This window comes from Pipistrellus hanaki, assembly GCF_964339955.1.
Source record: "Pipistrellus hanaki genome assembly, chromosome: 3".
Classification (NCBI taxonomy): Eukaryota; Metazoa; Chordata; class Mammalia; order Chiroptera; family Vespertilionidae; genus Pipistrellus; species Pipistrellus hanaki.
This window is the reverse complement of record NC_140505.1, coordinates 74849735-74872706: the sequence shown is the minus strand read 5'-3', so window position 1 is coordinate 74872706 and position 22972 is coordinate 74849735. Positions and strand designations below refer to the sequence as shown.

Below are 22972 nucleotides of genomic sequence, written 5' to 3'. Positions count from 1 at the left end.
TCTCTCTCTCTCTCTCTCTCTATATATATATATATATATATATATATTTGATTTCTAACTTTGCTGAAGCAAATCCCCATCCTATTGAGATGCCTATGTGACAGGGAACTGAAGATGGTCACCAGACAACAGCCAGTACGGCACTGAATTCTTAGTCCAATAGTCCCCAAGGAACTAAATTCTGCCAACAAGCACAAGAGTAAGCTAGAAAATGGATTCTTTTCTAGTTGAATCTACAGATTAGACCACTATAATCAAGCTGATATTTTGTCTGTGGTGTATAAGAGACCTTGTGTCAGAAGCCCCAGCTAAGCCATGCTCAGATTCCTGACTACAGAAATCGTGAGACAGTCAACATTGTTTTAAGTCACTAAGTTTCAGAGGAACTTTTTATGCAACAATAGATAACTAATACAATACATAGAGATTTTTGGGGGGATGGTTACCTGTTGGTTGTGAGAAGTTACTAAGGGCATACTGAACCCACATAGCAGCTCTGTCCAGGGGTGGTTCTTCCTGCAGACGTTGTTTCTTTTCTTCCTCACCTCTTTAAAATCCTTCCTCCCCACAAAATAAACTAGACAGTTCCTTTATCAAGACTGATTACTAAATTTTGAAAATTCTACTAAATTTCTAAGATTATTGCCATCACAACCCTCATGTTTAGCATGATCACCTTCCCTGAAATTTTCCATGCTTCCAAATAAGGTGACTATAATTAATAGTGACAGCCAGAGTCACTAGAATACCAAAGGAAAAAAAAGGGGGGCGGGGATGGAGAAGAAATATCTGATATTGCAAGGATGTGAAATAACTAGAACTCTTATACATTGCTAGTGGGAATAAAAAATGGTGTGAAAACTATGGAAAACACTAAAGCATTATCTTATAAAGTTAAACCTAAATCTATCATGTGAGTCAATAGTTGTACTTCTAGGTATCTATCTAAGAAAAATAAAAACTTCAGACAAAGCTTACATTAAAATGTTTTTAGAGTCAAAACAGATTTGGCTCAGTGGATAGAGCGTCGGTCTGCAGACTGGAAGGTCCCAGGTTCGATTCCGGTCAAGAGCATGTACATTGGTTGTGGGCACATCCCCAGTAGGGGGCGTGCAGGAGGCAGCTGGTAGATGTTTCTCTCTCATCGATGTTCTTGCTCTCTATCCCTCTCCCTTCCTCTCTGTAAAAAATTAATAAAATATATTTTTTTTAAATGTTTCTAGCAGCTTTATCAGTAATAGTCCAAAATTAGACAATCCAAATGTTCATCAGTTAGTGAGTGGATAAGCAAACTATGGTATATCTAAACAATGAAATGCTACTTGGCAATGAAAAGGAACAAACTACTCATACAGGGTGGAGCAAAAGTAGGCTTACAGTTATAAGTATGCAAAACAGAATTTGCTTTTATATCTGTCAATTATTGTATTATTTTATACATGATCAACTATAAATTTATTTTTGCCCCACCCTGTATATGCAACATGATGAACCACAATATGTTATGAGAGAAGACACGAAAGACTATATAATGTTATTTCAATTACGTAAAATTTTAGAAAAGGCAAAACTATAATGATAGGAAGCAAATCAATGATTTCCCTGAGGGAAGAAATTTTTTCTACAAAAGGACACAAGGAAATTTTTTGAGTAATGGAAACAATATCATGATTGTGGTGGTGGTGATGTGACTATACACATTTGACAAGACTCATTGAACTTTAATTAAATACATTTGTTGCATATAAATTGTGCCTCAATAAAATTATATGAAAAATAAAAATGCTAAGTGGCCACATAAAATAAAGAATTGCAGTAAAGTTCTACTTCTTGTTTTTCTAATCATGATATACACTATTCATTTCAGATCTTTTGTTTAAATGCAAGAATATATAGTACCACAATGATTGGAGATCTGTGAGCCGATACTGTGTAGGTTGGGAGTTCCCAGAATTATTTTCCATAAAGAACAAAATGATTATTAAAAGGAAATCAATAAAAATTCACTACTTTATGGTTTACATATAGACTAGTAAAATTCAATGGTAACCTCTGCATTTATTTAGAACTTTGACCAACAAAATATTTTTGAGAAAGGAGTTTTTTATCACTGATATTATTTAGAATTATTGCTGGCTTATGGAGATGACAGAAAGAAGACCACATTTTAGCTTTATTAATGTTTTAAAATTCTTGACAGACAACGCACCCCTATGGTCTGCAACTGAGATGGACTACTCCTGTCACCTGTTCTTGATAAATTACTGGTAATTTTTATCAGTAGCTGTGACTTCCTGGAACCCTGGAATAATATCACAAACTCAGATGACAGTCTGAATTGCAGTCTTTGAACATTTCAATATTATTCAACCAGTTTTATTGATTAAGTACCACAGACCAGACACTATTCCAGGTTCTAGTAATTTTAAGTAAAATGGTACTGATCTCAAGAACTTTTTGATGATGTCTATTGACATTGTGAAAGCAAACTATATAGTCTCCAATAGATCAAAGTAGTAGATTTTCCTAAAAGTAATAGGCTATCTTTGGTTCCCCGTTGATCATCTTTCTCAGAGTCCTCTCACATGAGCATCTTTCTTTCGGTACCATAATCATTCATATTATTTATAAGCTTTGGTCTGGGGCTTAAGAGGAAGGGTGTTATCTTTTCTGATGGGAAAGTCAACAGGTGGAACTTTCTGGGCCAACTTAGATCTATTTGTGCTTCTAAGGGCTTGTGACATTCACCTGCCTATTAGCTTTTAAATCTTCTATCAGAAAGAAGTTGCTTCTGAGATTTGGGATTCAGGGATGCAGCTCAGAATCATAAGTGAGCAGTTAGGCATCAATCAGGCTGGCAGGGGAATGGTTTTAAACCTTATGAGGTGATCAGGCTGGCAGGCAGAAGCGGTTAGGGGCAATCAGGAAGGCAGGCAGGCGAGCAGTTGTGAGTTAGCAGTCCTGGTTTGAAAGAGGGATGTCCAACTGCCAGTTTAGGCCCGATCCCAGTGGATTGGGTCTAAAGGGCAGTGGGACATCCCTTGAGTGGTCCCAGATTGGGGAGGGTGCAGGCTGGGCTGAGGGACAGCACCCCCCCAGCCCCATGCACAAATTTTGTGCACCAGGCCTCTAGTGTTTAATAGGATTGGTGAAAGCAGATACCCTTGTCTATTCCAGATATTAAGGGAAACAATTTTAGATTTTGCCCATTGAATATGATGTTGGCTGTGGGTTTGTCATATATGGCCTTTATTATGTTGAGGTATGTTCCCTCTCTACCCACTTTGATGAGAGTTTTTATCATAGATGGGTACAGGATTTTATAAAATGCTTTTCTGCATCTATTGATGTGATCAATTTATTTTTATCTTTCATTTTGTTCAAGTGGCAAATCACATTATTGATTTGTGGCAATTGTTCTTTATTCTCTGGAATAAATCCAACTTGATCATGGTATATGATCATTTTCATGTATTGTTGGATCTGGTTTGCTAATATTTTGTTAAGGATTTTAGCATCTATCTTCATGAGATATATTGGCCTATAATTTTTTCTTTGTGGTGTCTTTATGTGGTTTTGGAATTAGGATAATGCTGGTTCCATAGAATCAATTTGGGAGTCTTCCCTCTTCTTGAACTTTTTGGAATAGTTTGTGAAGAATAGGTATCAGTTCTTAAATGTTTAGAAAAATTTACCTGTGAAGTCCAAGACTTTTTTAAATTACTGTTTTGATTTTTTAAAGTTGTAGTTTTCTTATTCAGATTTTGTAATTCTTCCTGAGTCAATTTTGGAAGTTTGTATGTTTCTATGAATTTATCTATTTTATCCACGTTGTCCAATTTGTTGGCATATAGTTGCTCATAATATTTTCTAATATTTGTTACTTCTCTTTCATTTCTGATTTATTTATTTGGGTCCTCTTTTTTTCTTAATGAGTCTGCTTAAGGGTTTGTTGGTTTTGTTTATTTTTTCAAAGAACCAGTTGTTATCTCATTTTTTTGCTTGTTTGTATAGACTTAATGTGTTTTATTTAAAACCACCAAGGCTGTGGAAAAATTAGAAATAAAATTTGTCTTTTGAAGCTATTCCTTTTTCTGCATGAGTGTATCTTGATTTGTATGGGAGATGTGTGCCTGGATTCTCTTAATCATGCAAAGGTCAATTACAGCATATAGAATGAACCCAGATGTAGCAGGTTGGTAAGTCTAAGTTTTAAGATAACTCTAAGGGATTTTTGAGTCAGACAATATCCAGAAGATTTGGGGCTAAGTTGATTGCTGTTGCTTGATGGGAATAGAATAGAGGAAGAGAGACATGGAAATGCACAGTCCAGTTGTGGCTGTGAAGATATGGCTTCGGAAGCCCTGCATGCTCAGTACTAATGCAGTGTTTGGGTATTTTTTGGTATCTGCAATTGATAGTTTTCAGGACTGGTCACCCAATGATAGGAGATCTGACACCCTCTGATGATTTTTCCCCTTTCACTGTTCTTGGTACTTCTCCGGGAGGTTCCAGTTCAAAAGAAGCTTTCACTTTGAAAGTTTCAAAAGTAGTTTTACTCTATAAATTATATGTGGAGTGAAAGGCTTATTTACTCTTAGTTCCATTAAACCTCTCAACTTTTTCTTTCTAGTAAAATTTATGTGCATGCGAGAAAGGTTATTTTTATTTGTGGTTTTGTATTACAAGTTTTTATTTATGCTTATTCAACAAATATACACTAAGCACTCACTAGATACCAACCCCGGTATGAGCAAACAGCCTATTACAGCTTTGTGAAGTCATGGTTCCCAAAGGATCAGAGCCCTGCACTTTTGGTCCTGGGTGGAACCACAGACACAGGGAGTGTTGACAACCATGTTCTTGTCATGACTGAAGCCCTTCTGGAGATGGTTCTATGAGGAGCTCCCTTGGCCGAGGCTTTCTTGGTTGAATCTCTAAGTACAGCAGCACAAGCCAAGGCCTCCTTTTGAGTTATATAACCTGGAAGGGGCAGGAGGAGAAATGAGAGAAACGCTCAGGTCAACAATTTCACAAAACAAATAAGCAAACAACACTGCAAATATTCGCAGATTCACAAAATTTCTTCTACTCTGCATGATTAAAAAGGTTGTTTTTAGCACACCCAGATTATATGATTTTTTAAGATAGGAAGTATAGTTTCCTTTTTTTGCATTTATCATTCAGTAGATTAATAAATACAGTCATTGATTATCATGATAGATCATTTAGACAGGGACTTGAGCCATGAAGAATCTTCATGTTAATTACTTATCTTCAGTAGCAAAACTTTGTTCAGTCCAGAAACAGATATATTCAATCCCTTTGTGGAGGATATATTTATTTACTTGTTTATTTATTGTTGTCAGTATTACAGATGTCCCCCATTTCCACCACTTTCCCACACTCCACCCAGCCCCTTCCTACCAGGCTTTCCCTACACTATCGTCTGTGTCCATGGCAGGGGGGGGGGGGAGGGGGATAAATAAATAAATAAATAAATAGAAAAAATATATATATATTATTGAAAATATATATATATTATTGAAAAATATATTTTTTATTGAAAAAAAATGTATATATATATTCCCTTGCCCCACTTTGGTTAATCTCTTCCATTCCCCCCCTTTCCAACTGAGATCTCTCTCCCCCCCCCCCCCCCCCCCCCCGCTTTGGTTAATCTCTTCCAATCCCTTTCCAACTGAGATCACTCCTTCCATTCCATGCATCCATGCCTCTGGACCTTTTTTAGTTCATCAATTTATTTTGTTCATTGGATTCCACCTATAAATGAAATTATGTGATATTTCTCTTTCTCTAAATGGCTTTCTCTGCTAATAATCTCCAGGTCCACCCATGTTGCCATAAAGGGTAAGAGTTTCTTCCTTTTTAATGCTGAATGGTATTCCATTGTGTAAATGTATCATGGTATTTTTTATCTACTCTTCTACAGATGGGCAATTGGGCTGTTATCAGATCTTAGCTATTGTAAATAACAGTGCTATGAAGATAGGACTGCAGATATTCTTTCTGACTAGTAATTCAGGTTTCTTAGGATATATTCACAGAAGAGGGATTGATAGGTCAAATAACAGTCCTATTTTTAATCTTTGAGGAAACTCCACACTGTTTTACACAATGGCTGCACCAGTCTGCATTCCCACCAGCAATGCACTAGGGTTCTTTCATCTTTACATACTTACCAGCACTTGTCGTTGATTTATTGATGGTAACCATTTTGACAAGTGTAAGGTAATATCTCATTTCAGTTTTAATTTGCATCTCTCTGATGATTAGTGACATTGATTAATTTTTCATATGTCTCTTGGCCATCTGCACATCCTTTTTGGAGAAATGTCTTTTCAGCTCCTTTACCCATTTTATATTGGATTGTCTCCCTGGTGTTCAGTTTTATGAGTTCTTTCTATATTTTGAAAACTAACCTTTTAGAGTAATGTCAGAGGAATGGCACATAAGGGCACATCTAGCCTCTCCCCCTGACATTTCAATAAAATAATCGCATGTAATTCAACAAAGAAGTCCCTGCTCAACACAGATGCACGCCTGAGAAACCTGCACACTGGAACAACTAAAGTGGGCTCTTTGGCATAAGCAGGGACAGGAGAAAGGAAGGTAGCTGAATATGGCTACAGCACAGCAGCATGTCTGCAGAGCAGCTAAGAACTAGCAGCAGCGGTTACTGGCACTTTCCTCAGCTGGTAAGGACTAACAGAGAGCTAACCCAGCAAATGGCTAGTTGTTGGAGTTGCCACTGGAATTGTGGCATTGTGTGGTCATGCACACGAACAGTGAGAAAGGGTCTGAATCATGGGGACTATTCTGAATGGGGTCTGAGTTGTGTGTGTGAGCTGTGAGTCAGAAGACACCCTCCCTACAGGTTTGTTCCCCATGGCTGGGCCTGACTGTGGACTTTCAGGCAAAGATAATAGATGGCAGAGCCCTGCCACTGATTAGATTCCCAAATCTCACTTCCCATTGCCTTCAGAGTTGGCTATAGGAGTGTATTATCTGTAGGCCAAGAGCTGTTGCAGTAGAAACACATTTTTCTCTGTGACTGAACCCCAAGAGGAGTGCTTATGCAGGACCCTTGGAGGTCAGAGGGTGCCTTTACTGTGAGGGAAAAACAAACTTCACCCCAAGCAGCAGAGGAGGTACAGCCCTATGGAAGCTGCAGAGGCTCAAAACTGTGAGGCCACAGAAGATAAAAATCTTGCAATTCAGAGGAATCTACTGGAAAAGAGTAGAAAGACCTCCTCAGAAATAAATAGGAAAACAAGGAGAACAGCAAATGCCATGAACGACCACAACAACAACTGTGACCAGAAAAAAAAAGAAAGAAAAAAATCCCCAGAAAACAGGCTGGAACACATGAAATTATATGAGTTGAATGATAGAGATTTCAATATTGCAGTTCTGAAACCACTCAATAGATATGAGAAAATACTGACAGGCAATTCAGTTCACTCAGAAAACAAATCAATGAACAAAATGAGTATTTATCGAAAGAAATGGAAATTTTAAAAAAGAATCAAGCAGAAATTCTGGAAATGAAGCAGGCAATTAAAGAAATTAACAGTTAGCTGATGAGCATAGAAAACAGAACCAACCAGTTAGAGGAAAGAACTAGTGATATTGAAGATAGGAATCAATAAATGATGCAGATGGAAGAAGAGAGAGACCTGAGAATAAAGAAATACAAAATAGCCCTATGACACCTCTTTGATTCCATACAAATAATAATAATAACATCAGAATCATAGGGTTATGATTCTGATTTTATTATTATGGCTCTCAAAAGAAATTTTAATTGTTTTAGCTTTGATATTTGGCTCTGTTGACTAATGAGTTTGCCGACCACTGCCCTAGAAGATGTAATGGTGTAAAAACAGCTACATGAGATGTCTGAGATTTTATCAACTATGTTTTCTACTAGGATTTTTATAGTTTCACAACTTACATTTAAGTATGTTATCCATTTTGAGTTTATTCTTGTGTATGGTGTTAGTGGCCTACTAGTAGTTTCATTTTTTTGCATGTACCTGACTAATTTTCCCAATACCATTTATTGAAGAAACTATCTTTTTTCCATTGTATTCTCTTGCCTCCTTGGTCAAATATTAATTGACTGTATTGGTGTGAGTTAATTTCTGAGGTCTCTGTTCTGTTCCATTGACCTATATGCCTTCTCTTTTGCCAGTACAAGGCTGTTTTGATTATAATGCCTTTGTAGTATAACTTGATATTTGGTATTGTGATCCCTCCAACTTTGTTTTTCTTTCTCAATAATGCTGAGGCTATTTAGGGTTCTTTTTGGTTACATATAAATTTTTGGAATATTTGTTCTAGATCTGTGAAATATGCTATCAGTGTTTTAATAAGGATTACGTTGAATCTATAGATTACTTTGGGTAGTATCCATCTTTTAACAATGTTAAAAATTCATTTTGCAAACCACTTACAGTCACAATCATCTGGCTAAGACCACTTATAATAATGCTTTTAAAATATTTTAATGTAGATGGAAATTTTAAAAATCTGAAGTAGCAATCCTTATATTTAACAAAATAAACTTTAAAACAGGCTATATAAGAAACAGGGAAGGTCACTACTTAATGATAGAAGTAGAAATCCAACAAGACAATAGAACCCTTATAAACATTTATGCACCCAACATATGAGCACATAAATATATGAAGCAAATCTTGATGAACATAAAAGGAGAAGTCAATAGACACAGTAAAAGACTTTAGCAATCTGATATCCATGGGTAGATCTTCCAGAAAAAAAAAAAAATCAACAAGGAAACAGTGTCCTTAACAGTCACACTAGATCAGATGGATTTAATAGATATCTTTGGAGCCTTTCACCCCACAGCAGCAAAATATACTTTATTTTCAAATACACATGGAGCATATTATATGATAGATCACATATTAGGACACAAAACAAGTGTCAATAAATTTAAAAAGGTTGAAATCATATCAACATCTTCAATCCTAGTAGTATGAAACTAGGAATCAATCACAGGGAAAAAAACCAACACACCTGAAAAACACACAAAGACGTGAAGGCTAAATAACATGTTACTAAACAATGAATAGATTAACAATGAGATTAAGGAAGAATACATTTTTATTTGGAAACTAATAAAATTGAGAATACAATAACCCAAAACCTATGGGACACAGGAAAAGTATTTTTAAGAGAAACATTCTTAGCAATACGGACCTACCTAAACAAGAAAAATCTCAAAAATATATATAACTTTATACTTAAAGGAACTAGAGAAAAAACAGCTAACAAAGTTCAAAGTGAGTATAAGGAGGAAATTAATAAAGACCAGAGAAGAAATAAACAAAATTGAGTTAAAAAAAAAAACTTGAAAGATTAAGGTTCTTTGAAAAGATAAACTATATTGACACACCTTTAACCAGACTCATGAAGAAGAAGAAAAAAAAGAGAGAGAAGACCCAAATAAATAAATCAGAAATGAAAGAAGAGAGTAACTGATTCCACCGAAACACAAGAGATTGTAAGAAAATATTACGAACAACTATATGCCAAGAAATTGGACAATCTAGATGAAATGGTGAAATTCCTAGGAACATGCAAACTTCCAAAACTGACTCAAGAAGAATCAGAAAATATGAATAAACCAGTGACAACTAAAGAAAATCAAGAAGTAATAAAAACAAGCTCCCAAAACAAAAGTTCTGGACTGGACTGAATGGTTTCACAGGTAAACTTTCCCAAACATTCAAGAAGAATTAACATCTATTCTTCTCAAACTACTCCAAAAAGTTCAAGAAGAGGGGAGACTCCCAAGCTGATTCTATGAAGCCAGCATTATCCTAATTCCAAAACCAGATAAAGACACCACAAAGAAAAAATTATATAGGCCAATATGCCTCATGAACATATATGCTAAAATCATCAGCATACAGAAACATAATAAAGATCATATATAACAAACACATAACTAATATCATATTCAACATGTAAAACTAAAAGTTTTTCACTTAAGAATTGGAAAAACAAAACAAAACAGGGATTTCTGCTTTCACCACTCTTTATTCAACATAGTACTGGAAGTCATAGCCACAGCTCTCAGCAAGTAGAAGAAATCACATGCATTCAAATTAGAAAGAAAAAAGTAAAACTCATTATTTGCAGATGACATGATACTGTATATAAAGAACCTTAACGATTCTACTTAAAAATGACTAGAGTTCATAAATGAATTCAGTAAAATAGCAGAATACAAAATAAATATCCAGAAATCAGTTGCATTTGTATATACCACTAGTGAACTATCAAAAAGGGAAACAAAGAAAATAACTCCATTTACAATTGCATCAAAAAATTCCTAGGAATAAATTTAACCAAGGATGTAAAATATTTGTACTGAAGAATAAAATTGAAGCAAATAAATATAAATAAGTGGAAGCATATACCATTTCATGAATAAAAATAGTTAACATAATTAACATGTTCACACTACCCCAAACAATCTATAGATTCAATACAATTCTATCAAGATATCAATGACATATGTTACAGAACTGGAAAAGAAATTCCAAAAATTTATATGGAAACACAAAAGACAAAAACAAATAGCCACAACAACCTGGAGAAAAAAGAACAAAGTTGGAGGAATTATGCTACCTGATATGTCTATACTACAATGCCATAGTCATCAAACAGCATGGTACTGGCTTGAAAACAGACATACTATAGATCAACAGAACAGAATAGAGTGCCCAGAAATAAACCCAAACCTTTATAGTCAATTAATATTTGAAAAAGGAGGCAAGAACATACAATGAAGTAAAGACAGTCTATTCACTAATTGGTGTTGGGAAATTGGACAGATACATGTAAAAGAAATGAAACTAGACCACCTTCATTAAACCGACACAAGAATAAACTCAAAATGGATTAAAGTCTTAAATATAAGACTAGAAATCATAAAAGCCCTAGAAGAAAACATAGCCAGAAAAATTTTGTATATTTCTCATAGCATTATTTTTCCAGCATATCTCCTTGGGTAAGGGAAACAAAAATATAAATAAATTAATGGGACTATACCACTTTTGCACAGCAGAGGAAAGTATCTACAGCATGAAGACTATCCACTAAATGGGAGAACACTCAACAATGATACATCTGATAAGTGCTAATATCCCCCAAAAAAACAAACAAACCAATTTTAAAAATTGAAAAAGAACCTGAATAGACACTTCTCTAAGGAGAACATACAGATGGTCAATAGACATATGAAAAGTTGCTCAAGTCATTATCATCATACAAATGAAAATTAAAAAGGAAATGAGATTACCTCACTTCTATCAGAATGGCTATCATCAATAAATCAACAAAATTTGTTGGTGAGGATGTGGAGAAAAGGAAACCCTCATGCACTGTTGGTGAGAATGCAGATTGATACAGCCACTGTGGAAAGCAATGTGGAGTTACATTAAAACTAGAACTGCCTTATGATGCAGTGATTCCATTTTGGGGAGTATATCTAAAGAAATCCAAAACACTAATATGAAAAAATATGTGTATCCCTGTGTTCATTGCAGTGTTATTCACAATAGCCAAGTTTGGCAAACAGCCCAAGTGTCCATCAATAATACTCAGTGAAAAAGAAGGAAATCTTGCCCTTTGCAACATCATGGATGGACTTGGAGAGTATTATGTTAAGTGAAATAAGCCAGTCAAAGAAAACAAATATCATATGATTTTATTTATATGTGGAATCTAATAAATAAAACAAACAAACAAACAATATAGAGACTCTTAGATACAGAGAATATGCTTACAGTTGTCAGCGGGAGAGTGGTCTGGGGTCTGGGTGAAAAAGTTGAAGGAGTTAAATGAAAAACAAACAAACAAGAACCTCATGGACACAGACAACAGTGTGGTGACTACCACAGGAAAAGGTGGTTGTGGGAGGTAGGAAAGGATAAAGTGGGGATAAATGGTAATGAAAGAGACATGATTTTGAGTGGTGAACACACAATACAATATACAGATGATGTATTATATAGAATGTATCCCTGAAAAGTCTATAAATTTTTTAACCAATGTAACCCACAAATTTTTCAATAAAAACTAAAACATAATAAATTAACTAAATGATAATGCTTCTAAAAATGCAGATTTCTAGTTCTACTCCAAGGACCTTTCAGATCAGAAACTTAGAAAGTTAGGCCTGAACTTTGCGTTTTAACAACATACAGAGGTGAAGTTTATGTGCAGTAAACTTTGAATATTCTGCCTCTAGGTTCACTGGCTTTTGAGTAGTTTTACTATGCAAAAAAGGTACTTGATGTTTCTGCAATGCTTCTAACAATCATTGGGACCAGCTGAATCCTGGCTCTGTAATTTATTAGTTACATTACCTGGGTCAAAATTTTTAACTTATCCATGCCTCAATATTCTCTTCTGTAAAATGTGGGTAATAAAAGCACCTACTATGTGTACATGCTTAAGTTTTAAACAAGATAATACATACAAAGTGCTTAGAACAGTAGTTAGTACATAGGAACAGATAGCTACTCATTGTTTTTGTTATTAAATCACTTGGAAAAATACACCTTTTTTCTTTCGTGCAAGTATAGAAACAATAGTATAACTAGACACGCTAATGCCAAGTGAGTAGTTTGTTACAGGCACCCAAAAATACCAGGAAAGGTGTTATGGGACAGGTCCCTGAATTGAAGGGAGAGAGTTGTCTTCCGCTCCTGGCTCTTGTCTTCTCATATGAATGAGTTCAAATGAGTGACTCCAGATTAACTGTGTTAAAGTGAATTTATTAAGAAAGTAAAGCATGCGAATTTATTAAAGAAGTAAGGCCAGCATATCTATCATCCAGCATGAAGCACAGATGGACTCTCAGCTAATCTGAAGAGTGAGTGTGGTGGGGGAGAGGGGTGTCTGTCTTGTATACTTTTCCCCCCAGGATGTATGAGAAGCACTTGGTAATTAAATCCTCTGAGACTGCTGGCTTCTCTGTTTAAACAGTGAGACAAGGCGGGAAAAGACTGCATTCTTCCTTCCCTCTCCCCCTTCCTCTCTGCTTTTAGTTTCAGGGTGATTTCAGCTATGTATTCTCCAGGACTACATGCATTAAGATTCTTCTCCTTTCCTTCCCCCTCCTTTCTTAATTATTTTAGTGAGGAGGGGTGTTTAGCCATTTTCTCTCAAGTGTCCTTGGTTGGGGAAAATAACGGCTTGTTATTTACAAGCTAGCTGCAAGCTCCCCAAACTGTTGGACCTTTTGTAATTGTCTTGTCTCGGTTTCCCTAGTCCACTTGCTTAGGGAGTTTTCTTAGCTTCTCACTATTCTGTAACAGCTTAAAGTATAAACAAACACACAAACAAACCTCTGTGGGAGTTAGAAGAAGAGTATAATAGAGAGGAGCTGAAGACAAAACTTTTTTGAGAAAAAAAAGAGATTTAACAGCAATTACATCTTTTTGTTGTTTATGATCTATAAAGTCCTTCACAACCATTATTTCATTTGTGCTTATAAAATCCCATGAGGTTTATAGAAGAGGAGAGACAGTGGAGGATAGGGACAAAAATGCCTGAGTTTTGTAGGTGATTGTCCTAACTGACATGTACTATCGGGGTGGTCTTGATTGAGTTTTGTGACCTGCGGAGCTATAGGTTCCCACAATTGTAAAGTGGGGAGAAAATGAGAAAGTACAAATAGAGCTCCAAGCACAATGTCTGGAACATGGTAAATGCTCAACAATATAAATATTCCTGTTTTGAGTAAACCAAGTCTCTGAGTTTATGTAACAACAAGGGGCTGATCTGTGGTTTAAGCCCAGACCGTCTGCCTGAGGCCATGGCTGTTCCCACTAGATCAATGTCCTGTAAATCTCAGAGAATTGTTGACATCTTATAATAATCCATCCTCTGTAAATCCTCTTAATTTACCCATAGAGACTTGCTTTCTATTGTCAGGGATAATTTTTTGGAAACCAGATTGGTAAAATAGCTCGCTGGAAGAGAACATTCTACTTGAAATTTTTATTAGGAAACTTGACTTCTGGCTCAGGGTAGCAGTCCCTCCTTGAGGTGTGTGGTGCAGGTCAAGTAGTTAAACTCACCAAGCAGCTGCTGGTGCTGAAGGCTGTGAATATAGCGGGTCTGCAGGGCCTCCCACTGGGGCCTGGAGTTGTAAATCTTCGTGATGCTGTAAAAGTAGCGCTGCTGCCCTGGAGTCAGGTCCTATCAAAGCACAGTAGGTGATTTTGATGAGTTGGTATTTATAGAATTAAGAGTTGATGTTTGCAAAGCTGATTTTTCTTCAAATAAGATGGCTCTCTCCCTCTTTCTCTCATTCTCACCATATATATAAAACAATTGGAAAAATAGGAATAGGGTAGTTTGCTTCCTTCATTTAATTAAACCATCTACACTGGCCTGTGTAAAGGTGAAATAGCTAAGTAAGATTTTATTAAGTAAGGTCAAAGTATTGGGCTGAGGAAGTTCCAAGGACTTTTTAGTTTGAATTCATTTATTATAGTCCTTTTTGAGACAGATAGGCTGTGAGAATCTACACAGGTCCTGAAGTATGCCAGGCCTCTGGATGGGTAAAATGAGAACTTTCCACTGAGAGTTGTCAGTAAGCAGGAGAAATAAGTAGGTGAAGAGGTGGGCAATGTGATAAGGGTTCAACAAGAAGAAAACAACTCTGCCTGAGGCAGTCAAGGAAACTTTCTAAATGAGATGATCAACATATCCACTCTTTAGGGTGAATAGGAAATCCCTGAAGGGACCAGAATCCTGGTTCTAAAAGTCATCACCATCACTTGGTACTTGTTAGAAATGAAGATTCTCTGAAGGCCCACCCCAGATTTATATTATATGTAGATTCAGAAATTCTGGGGGTGGGGCCCAGCACTCTGAAAGTTAACAAGTCCTCTGAGTAATTTTGATACATGCACTCTAATATTTGAGAACCATTTAGAAGAAAATGAAGGGCTAATTAGGAGAGAGTGGTACAATTTTTCTTATAGGACACAAGGTATCTGGAAAAACTGGGAAGCAGATTTTTCCTTTACTTCCATTAGAACATGGAGTCTGAGCTGGAAAAGGCTGTAGAGTTAGGCAAGGGAAGATCATGGAAAACTTTTATGCTCCATTAAGAGTTTAAATATAACTTTAAAAAAAAAATGAGGAATCATTGAAGGTCTTATTTAAGGCAGTGGCTCTCAACAGAAGTAATTTTGACCCTCAGAAGACATTTGGCAATGTCGGGAAATTTTTGGTTGTCATAAATGGTGAGAGGGAGGAGAGATGCTACTGGCATTCATGAAGTAGAGGCCAGGGATGCTGCTGAACATCCTACAGTGCATGAGACAGCCCACAGTTCTTATGACAAATAATTATCCAGTCCAAAATGTCACACCTTAATCTGATCACATTTGCATTTTAAAAAGATAATCGGGCTTTGGAGAATGAGTTTAAAGAAGGAAGACCTTTGGCATGAAGGCCATTTTGAAGGCTGCCACATATGCTAGGGAGGAAAAAAATAGGCCTGGGCATCAATTACTATTATACACCTAATATTTCTTACGTGCTTATTATATGCAGATGGGAAAACTGAGGTAGTGGCATCAATATTCTAGAAAAATTAAGATAAAATAAGTACCCAGACTAAAAAAATTCAAAACAATGACAGAATTTTAAAAAACTAGTTGATAATGATATAATAAATCCAAACTTAAGGTAATTATTAATAAAATAAAGTGACTTTTATCTGTTAGAAATTTTATATGGAGTTGAAATATTTGTTAGGAAATTTGTATGCAGTCAGTTTTGTTTTGCTTTAGGTCCAGAGTAAAATAGCAAAACAAGTACTTCACAATTTGAGATTTCATTTCAACTTTATAGTTTCTAAATTAGGTGTTTTAAAAGATAATATATTTGAAAAAGAAAATGGATTCCTAATTAAGCTTTTTTAACTGATTGACAAGAATCTATAATAATAAAAAGCTAATAAACTAATTGTTGCCATGCCCTCACACAGTAATGACCAATCAGGAGAAAGTTACATCTTCGCCTGGCACCAGGCAGAAATGTGATACACGGGCAGGGTTTAACAGGGGTGGGCTAACCAGGTCTGGGTCTTGCTCAATGGAGGTGGGACCACCCAGGGTACGGGTCTGGCATGACTTTAAGTCATGTGCAGGTGGGTGAGGACTTGACTCTGGATCCTGTAGCACACTCCAGACTCTGACAGGAGGGAGGATGGAGCCAGATACCTACACCCATGTCCCACACAGCAGGGTTATGGGTGATCAGGCAGTTAGGGGCAATCAGTCCAGCAGGGGAGGGCAGTTAGGGGTGATCAGGCCAACAGAGGAGCAGTTAGGGGCATCAAGTTGGCAGGCAGAGGCAGTTAGGAGTGATCAGGTAGGCAGACAGGCGAGCGGTTAGGAGCCAGCAGTCCCGGATTGCAAGAGGGATAACTGACTGCCCCCCAGGGATCTCAGATTGGAGAGGGTGCAGGCTGGGCTGAGGACAAACCCCACCACTGTTCACAAATTTCGTGCACTGGACCTCTAGTATAAGATGAAAACCCCAAACCAATTTCAAGAGCAAACTCCAAAATGCAATGGAAGTTTCTATTATCTTATCTAATAAAATAATAATATGCAAATTGACTGCACCTCTGCTACACCCAAAAGCCATGCCCACCAGCCAATTAGGAGTGAATATGCAAATTAACTTAACCAAGATGGCTGCGGCCATGGAGAGAGTAGGAGGCTTGGGTTTCCCCTGGCAATGGAGGAAGCTAAGCTTTCCACACACCCTGGTGGGCCCAGGCCTCTGCTCAAGGCTACAAAGTTTCAATTATAGAAGATAAATAAATCTTAGATATCAGGGCCTCTGCTTGGGTCGCCAGGGGGTGTGGCTGGCCTACAAACCACCACAGACCCCTCATCCAGGCCACCCCATGCTCCAAGGGAACCCCCACCCTGATCCAGGATACCCTTCAGGGCAAACCAGCCAGCTCCCACCAATGCACCAGGCCTCTATCTTATCTAATAAAAGGATAGTATGTAAATTGACCGTCACTATAACACACAAGATGGCTGCCCCCATGTGGTCAAAGATAACTGCCTCCATATGGACACAAGATAGCCACCACAAAATGGCCAGCAGGGGAGGGCAGTTGGGAGGGCCTAGGTCTGCAAGTGAGGTAAGTTAGGGGTGACTAGGCCTGAAGGGGAGGGCAGTTATGGGCAAACAGGCTAGCAGGGGAGCAGTTAGACATCAATCAGGCTGGCAGGGGAGTGGATAGGGGGTGATCAGGATGGCAGGCAGAAGCGGTTAGGGACAATCATGAAGGCAGGCAGGTGAGCAGTTGGGAGCCAGCAGTCTGGGTTGTGAGAGGGATCCCGGATTGGAGAGGGTGCAGGCTAGGTTGAGAGAAACACATCCCCGTGCATGAATTTCATGCACAGGGCCTCTAGTGCTATCTAATAAAAGAGTAATATGCAAATTGACTGTCATTCCAATACACAGGATGGCTGTCCCCATGTGGACACCAGATGGCTGCCACAAGATGGCCGGCAGGGAAGGGCAGTTAGGGGTGACCAGACCAGCAGGGGAGGGCTATTGTGGGTGATTTGGTCTGCAGAGGAGGGCAGTTGAGAGGAACCAGGCCAGCAGGGGAGGGCAGTTGGGGGGACCCAGGTTTGCAGGGGAGGACGGTGGGAGGAACTCAGGCCTGTAGGGGAGGGCAGTTGGGAAGACCAAAGCCTGGATTGGAGGGCATTTGGGGGGATCTGGCTGTCAGGGGAGGGCAGTTAGGGACAATTAAGCCAGCAAGGGAGGGCAGTTAGGGGTGACCAGGCTGGCAAGGGAGGGAAGTTGGGTGTTACTGGGCCAGTAGGGGAGGGAAGTTGGGGGCGACCAGGCCCCCATGGGAGGACAGTTAGGGCCAACCAGGCCTGCAGGGGAGGGCAGTTAGGGGCCACCAAGCTGGCAAGGGAGGGAAGTTATGGGCAATCGGACTGGCAGGGGAGCAGTTAGGTGTTGATAAGGCATTGATCAGTTATTAGGGGGTGATCAGGCAGGCACATAGAATCAGTTAGGGGCAATCAGGCAGGCAGGTGAACAATTGGGAGCCAGTAATCCTGGATTGCGAGAGGGATGTCCAACTGTTCATTTAGGCCCGATCCCTGAGGGACATCCCTTGAAGGGTCCCAGATTTGAGAGGGTGCAGGCTGGGCTGTGGGACATTCCCCTGTGCACAAATTTTGTGCACCGGACCCCTAGTATAAAGATAAAACCTTAAAGGTTATGGTTTTCTTTAATAAGATAAAAAAAAGTCTACTTATTTTTCCTACTAGAACTATTAACTTCCAAAGTAAGAAGTAACAGTAACTTTCTAATATTCTTATCCAGTTGCTTATTCCTCCTAAAGGAGATGGCAGAGAACTGAAATGTTTACCAAGAGTATTTATGGGAATGGCTTTAACTAATTTTGAAAGGAACTAATATGGCTTTCTAGCTAGGAGCAAGGGTGTGGTCAGTTAGCAAATTTACCATCACTGGATGGGTGTGGGGTTAGATTTCCACACTCATTTTATTCTCTCACATGTACTGTCAACATGCTCTGAAGGCCTACATTGAGCTCAATGTTCTAAATCCGAGGTAAACAAAGACATGGAAATTCTTCAAGCCTTGAAAGAGATACATTAAAAGAGATACAGAGAAGGTCTAGTCATCTGTGAATAACATTCTGTACCTTCATTAATGAAGTGTAATAGGAAGAGGGAGGGACTCGAATGCAGGGAATCTGTGGAACTTTCTGAAGCTTTTGCTGTCTTTTCCATTTTTCTCCCATTCTTTATCCTGTAACTCCAAGGAACAACAAAGCATAGCATAAAATTACACTTATTTGACCAATTTTCAGAAAGTACCTAAGTAAATAAGTAAGCAAATAAATAAATAAATAAATAAATCTTGTATAATAAAGTGATAATATACAAGTTGACCATCACATCCTCACACAAGATGGCTGCCTCTATGTGGTCACAAGATAGCTGCCACAAGATTGACAGCAGGGGAGGGCAGTTGAGGGCAACTGGGCCTGCAGGGCGAGGGAAGGGGGTTGGGGGGCACCAGGCCAGCAGGGGAGGGTAGTTGGGAGCGACCATGCCTGCAGGGGAGGGCAGTTGGGGTTGACTGGGCTGGCAGGGAAGCAGTTAGTCATTGATCAGGTTGACAGGGGAGTGGTTAGGGAGTGATCAGGCTGGTAGGCAGAAGCATTTAGGGGCAATCAGGCAGGCAGGCAGACAAGCAGTTGGGAGCCAGCAGTCCCAGATTGTGAGAGGGATGTCTGACTTCTGGTTTAGCCCTGATTTTGGGCTTAAACCAGAAGTCAGACATCCCCGAGGGGCCCCAGATTGGAGACGGTGCAGGCTGGACTGAGGGACCCCTCCCCCCGCCCTGTGCATGAATTTCGTGCACTGGGATAAATAAATAAATCTTAAGTATTTCAAAGGATAAGAAATTTTCTCATATGTTTCAAAGTAAGGGACCTCATCAGACTGCTTTAGTTCTGTGCTTTTCCCTATTTTCATACTTTTATATATGTACATATATATATTTTTAGTTGATTTTCTGAGAGAGAGCAAGGGAGAGAGAGAGAAATATTGATTAGTTGTTCCACTTATTTATGCATTTCTTGGTTGATTTTGGTATGTGCCCTGACCAGGAATCAGAGATCGAACCCACAACATTAGCCTATTGGGATGATGTTCTAAGCTACTGAACTACCAGCCAGGGCTCTATTCTCATACCTTTTTTAATGGGAAGAATAATTCTGAGTCCTATGTTTCTTTGCTTAACTATGTTTGAAACAAGTAGGTTATCAGAGTAGTTACTTTTTTTTAAATATATTTTATTGATTTTACACAGAGAGGAATTGAGAGGGACAGAGAGTTAGAAACATCGATGAGACAGAATCATCAATCAGCTGCCTCTTGCACACACCCCACCCCCCCTGGGGATGTGCCCGCAACCAAGGTACATGCCCTTGACTGGAATCGAACCCGGGACCTTTCAGTCCGCAGGAGGACGCTCTATCCACTGAGCCAAACCGGTCCCGGCTGGAGTAGTTACTTCTTGAAATTTTCAAATAATATTTATTATTTTCTCTGATTCTAAAATTAATGGATGTCATTATGAAAAACTCCTAAATAATTAAAATTTGAAGAAAATAACATCATCCATAACCTAACTATTTATAACTACTATTGGCTTTGATTGATTTCCTTTTATTAATTTTTCTGGGTACAGTGTGGGGTGATTTTTAGAAAGGGGAGATCATACAATACATACCCTATGTGGTATGCAATTTCCCAGCTCCTTAAATATCCTTTAAAATATGATTCTTAGCCAAGCCAGTGTGGTTCAGTGGTTGAGCATCAATTTATGAACCAGGGGGTCACAGTTCAATTCCTGCTCATAGCAGATGCCCAGGTTGTCAGCTTAGTCCCCAGTAAAGGGCATATGGGAAACAGCAGATCAATGACTCTCATCATTGATGTTTCTGTCTCTACCTCCCCCCCTCTGAAATCAGTAAAAATATAATAAAAAATAAAAATCAATAAAATATGGTTTTTAGTGACAATATAGTATACCTTTACACCATTCTCCATTTCTTGCAGATTTAGATTTGCAATTTTATAGCATCATACTAAAATGCAACTATTAAACCAAGCAACATTATTTACTACTGGCTTGACAAAGATACAAAATGAAGTCACACCTGCTTATGATTAAGTTTTCTTTCCATGTAAGTTAGGATTTAGACTCTGACGGGTATATAATAATTAAAAAAGCTAACAATAAAAAGAAGAATAGACATATTGGACTATGGTTGTTGAGGCATAGAAAGGAAACCCTGAGCATTTCCCTCTCTCTTCACAATTTTGCCTTTGGCAACAATACCTACCTCCTCAGGTTGTTTGATTAACTGAGATCAAGACTATAAAACATTCTCCCTCTCCTTCCCTCTCTTCCCCTTCCCTCCTCTTTCCTCCCCTCCTCTCCCCCCCTTTCCTCTTCTCTCTCTTCTCCCCTATTCTCATTGTGTACTCATGCACATGTATTTGCACATGTGCACACATGAGTACACACTTAAGAAGTATTTTAATGTCAGAAAACTCTGGCTCTGGGTTCACAGAGCTCAGGCTCAGATATTCCAAAAGAGAAATTTATGAAGAAAACATTAGTCAGCAACTCCTTGTATCTTGTTTCCATGATAAGAACTTATAAATTAAACTATAAATATTTTATTTACTACTGTTTTTCCTTCAGCATGCATTCCAGAAACCATGCCAACTAAGATATACTCTTTTAATATTCTCTGTGATAGAAGCCTATATTCTTTCCTGTACTCAAATCATCTCAACATCCCTTCTCCTACTTTCCAGACCTGTAGAGGAGAGCATAAATATTTTTCTAAACTGGAAAGATCTTTTCTTTTCTTAAATAGCATAAGAAAATGACTGATGATATTTCTCATGGCAACAATTTATGTGTTGTGCTTTTCTTGAACTATTGCTGAGAAAATCCATCTTACCTATTCAAATGGTCTGTACCTGATAAAGTTTGTTTAAAATGCTTAGGAATTCAGGAGGAAAAAAATTACAAAATAACTTATATATGAAACAAAAAGACATATTTGCTTTAAAGAGACTTACCCTGTATTGTAGTCTCCTGCTTTTTAAAAGTTTGCGTTCATATTCCAAATAACTTTTTGCTAGGTCCCTTGCTTCTTGCAGTGGTGGGGGTGAAAATTCAATCTGTTGATAAGCCAATATCCAAGCAACATCATGTGATGAAACAAAGAGCTGGGGGAATTTGGCCTCATGCCTTTTTCTGCTTCCGGACAACATTGAACTACACAGTTTAACGTTCTTTCTTCCAAATTTAGTGTCTAACCAAGTGTCAACTTCTAAATGTATCGTATCTGTGCTATATGCAGACATAGGAGTGGAAAGTTAATGGAGATAGAGAGGCTGAATATTAAAGGTCAAATAATCCATTAGAACAATAGGCCATTGCAGGAATATTTCCCAGATTTGGATTTAGTAGCCTTCACACCCATTGCTCAGAATAATGAAGGAACCTAAATATAGAGGTGCAGGCACTAATTTTGCTGTGGTAAGCTGTGGAATTGTCGCATAGTTCAAGATAATGTTCATTTCTTAATTTTTGGACAAGTATGATATTTTTCATATTAGAACTTAAAGTCCATATATGATTAGAGGCCCAATGCACAAAATTCCTGCATGGCAGTGTGTGTCCCTCAGCCCAGCCTGCACCCTCTCCAATCTGGGATCCCTCAAGGGATGTCTGACTGCCCATTTAGGCCCGATCCAGGTAGGACCGAGCCTAAACGGGCAATCAGACATCCTTCTCACAATCCAGGACTGCTGGATCCCAACTGCTCACCTACCTGCCTTCCTGATTGCCCCTACCTGCTTCTGTCTGTGAGCCTGATCACCCCCTAACCACTCCCCTGCCATCCTGATTGATACCTAACTGCTCTCCTGCCACTCTGTTTGCCCCTAACTGCCCTCCTCTGTAGGCCTGGTCACTCCTAACTGCCCTCCCCTGCAAGCCTGGTCATCACTTAATGCCCTCCACTGTAGGCCTGGTCCCCCCAACTGCTCTCCTCTGCAGGCCTGGGTCTCCCCCAACTGCCCTTCCTTGCAGACCCAGTCACCTACAACTTCCCTTCTCTGCTGGCCTGGTCATTCCTAACTTCCCTGCCCTGCAGGCTTGATCGCCCCCCACCTGCCCTTCCTTGTAGGCCTGGTCCCTCTCAACTGTCCTCCCCTGCTGGCCATTTTGTGGCAGCCATCTTGTGTCCACATGAGGGCAGTCATCTTTGACCACATGG

General features: G+C 38.6%; 1 protein-coding gene across 1 annotated transcript; it reads right to left on the bottom strand.

Moving 5' to 3' along the window:
• Positions 1–3912: 3912 nt before the first annotated feature.
• FAM216B (family with sequence similarity 216 member B) lies at positions 3913–21858 on the bottom strand. The gene is made up of 4 exons (XM_084879718.1): positions 21768–21858; positions 18803–18915; positions 14148–14268; positions 3913–4983 (listed from the first exon to the last, which is right to left on the bottom strand). The coding sequence occupies exons 2-4, from the start codon at positions 18899–18901 to the stop codon at positions 4799–4801; spliced, it is 405 nt and encodes a 134-aa protein (XP_084735844.1). The 5' UTR covers positions 18902–18915; positions 21768–21858; the 3' UTR covers positions 3913–4798.
• Positions 21859–22972: the final 1114 nt, after the last annotated feature.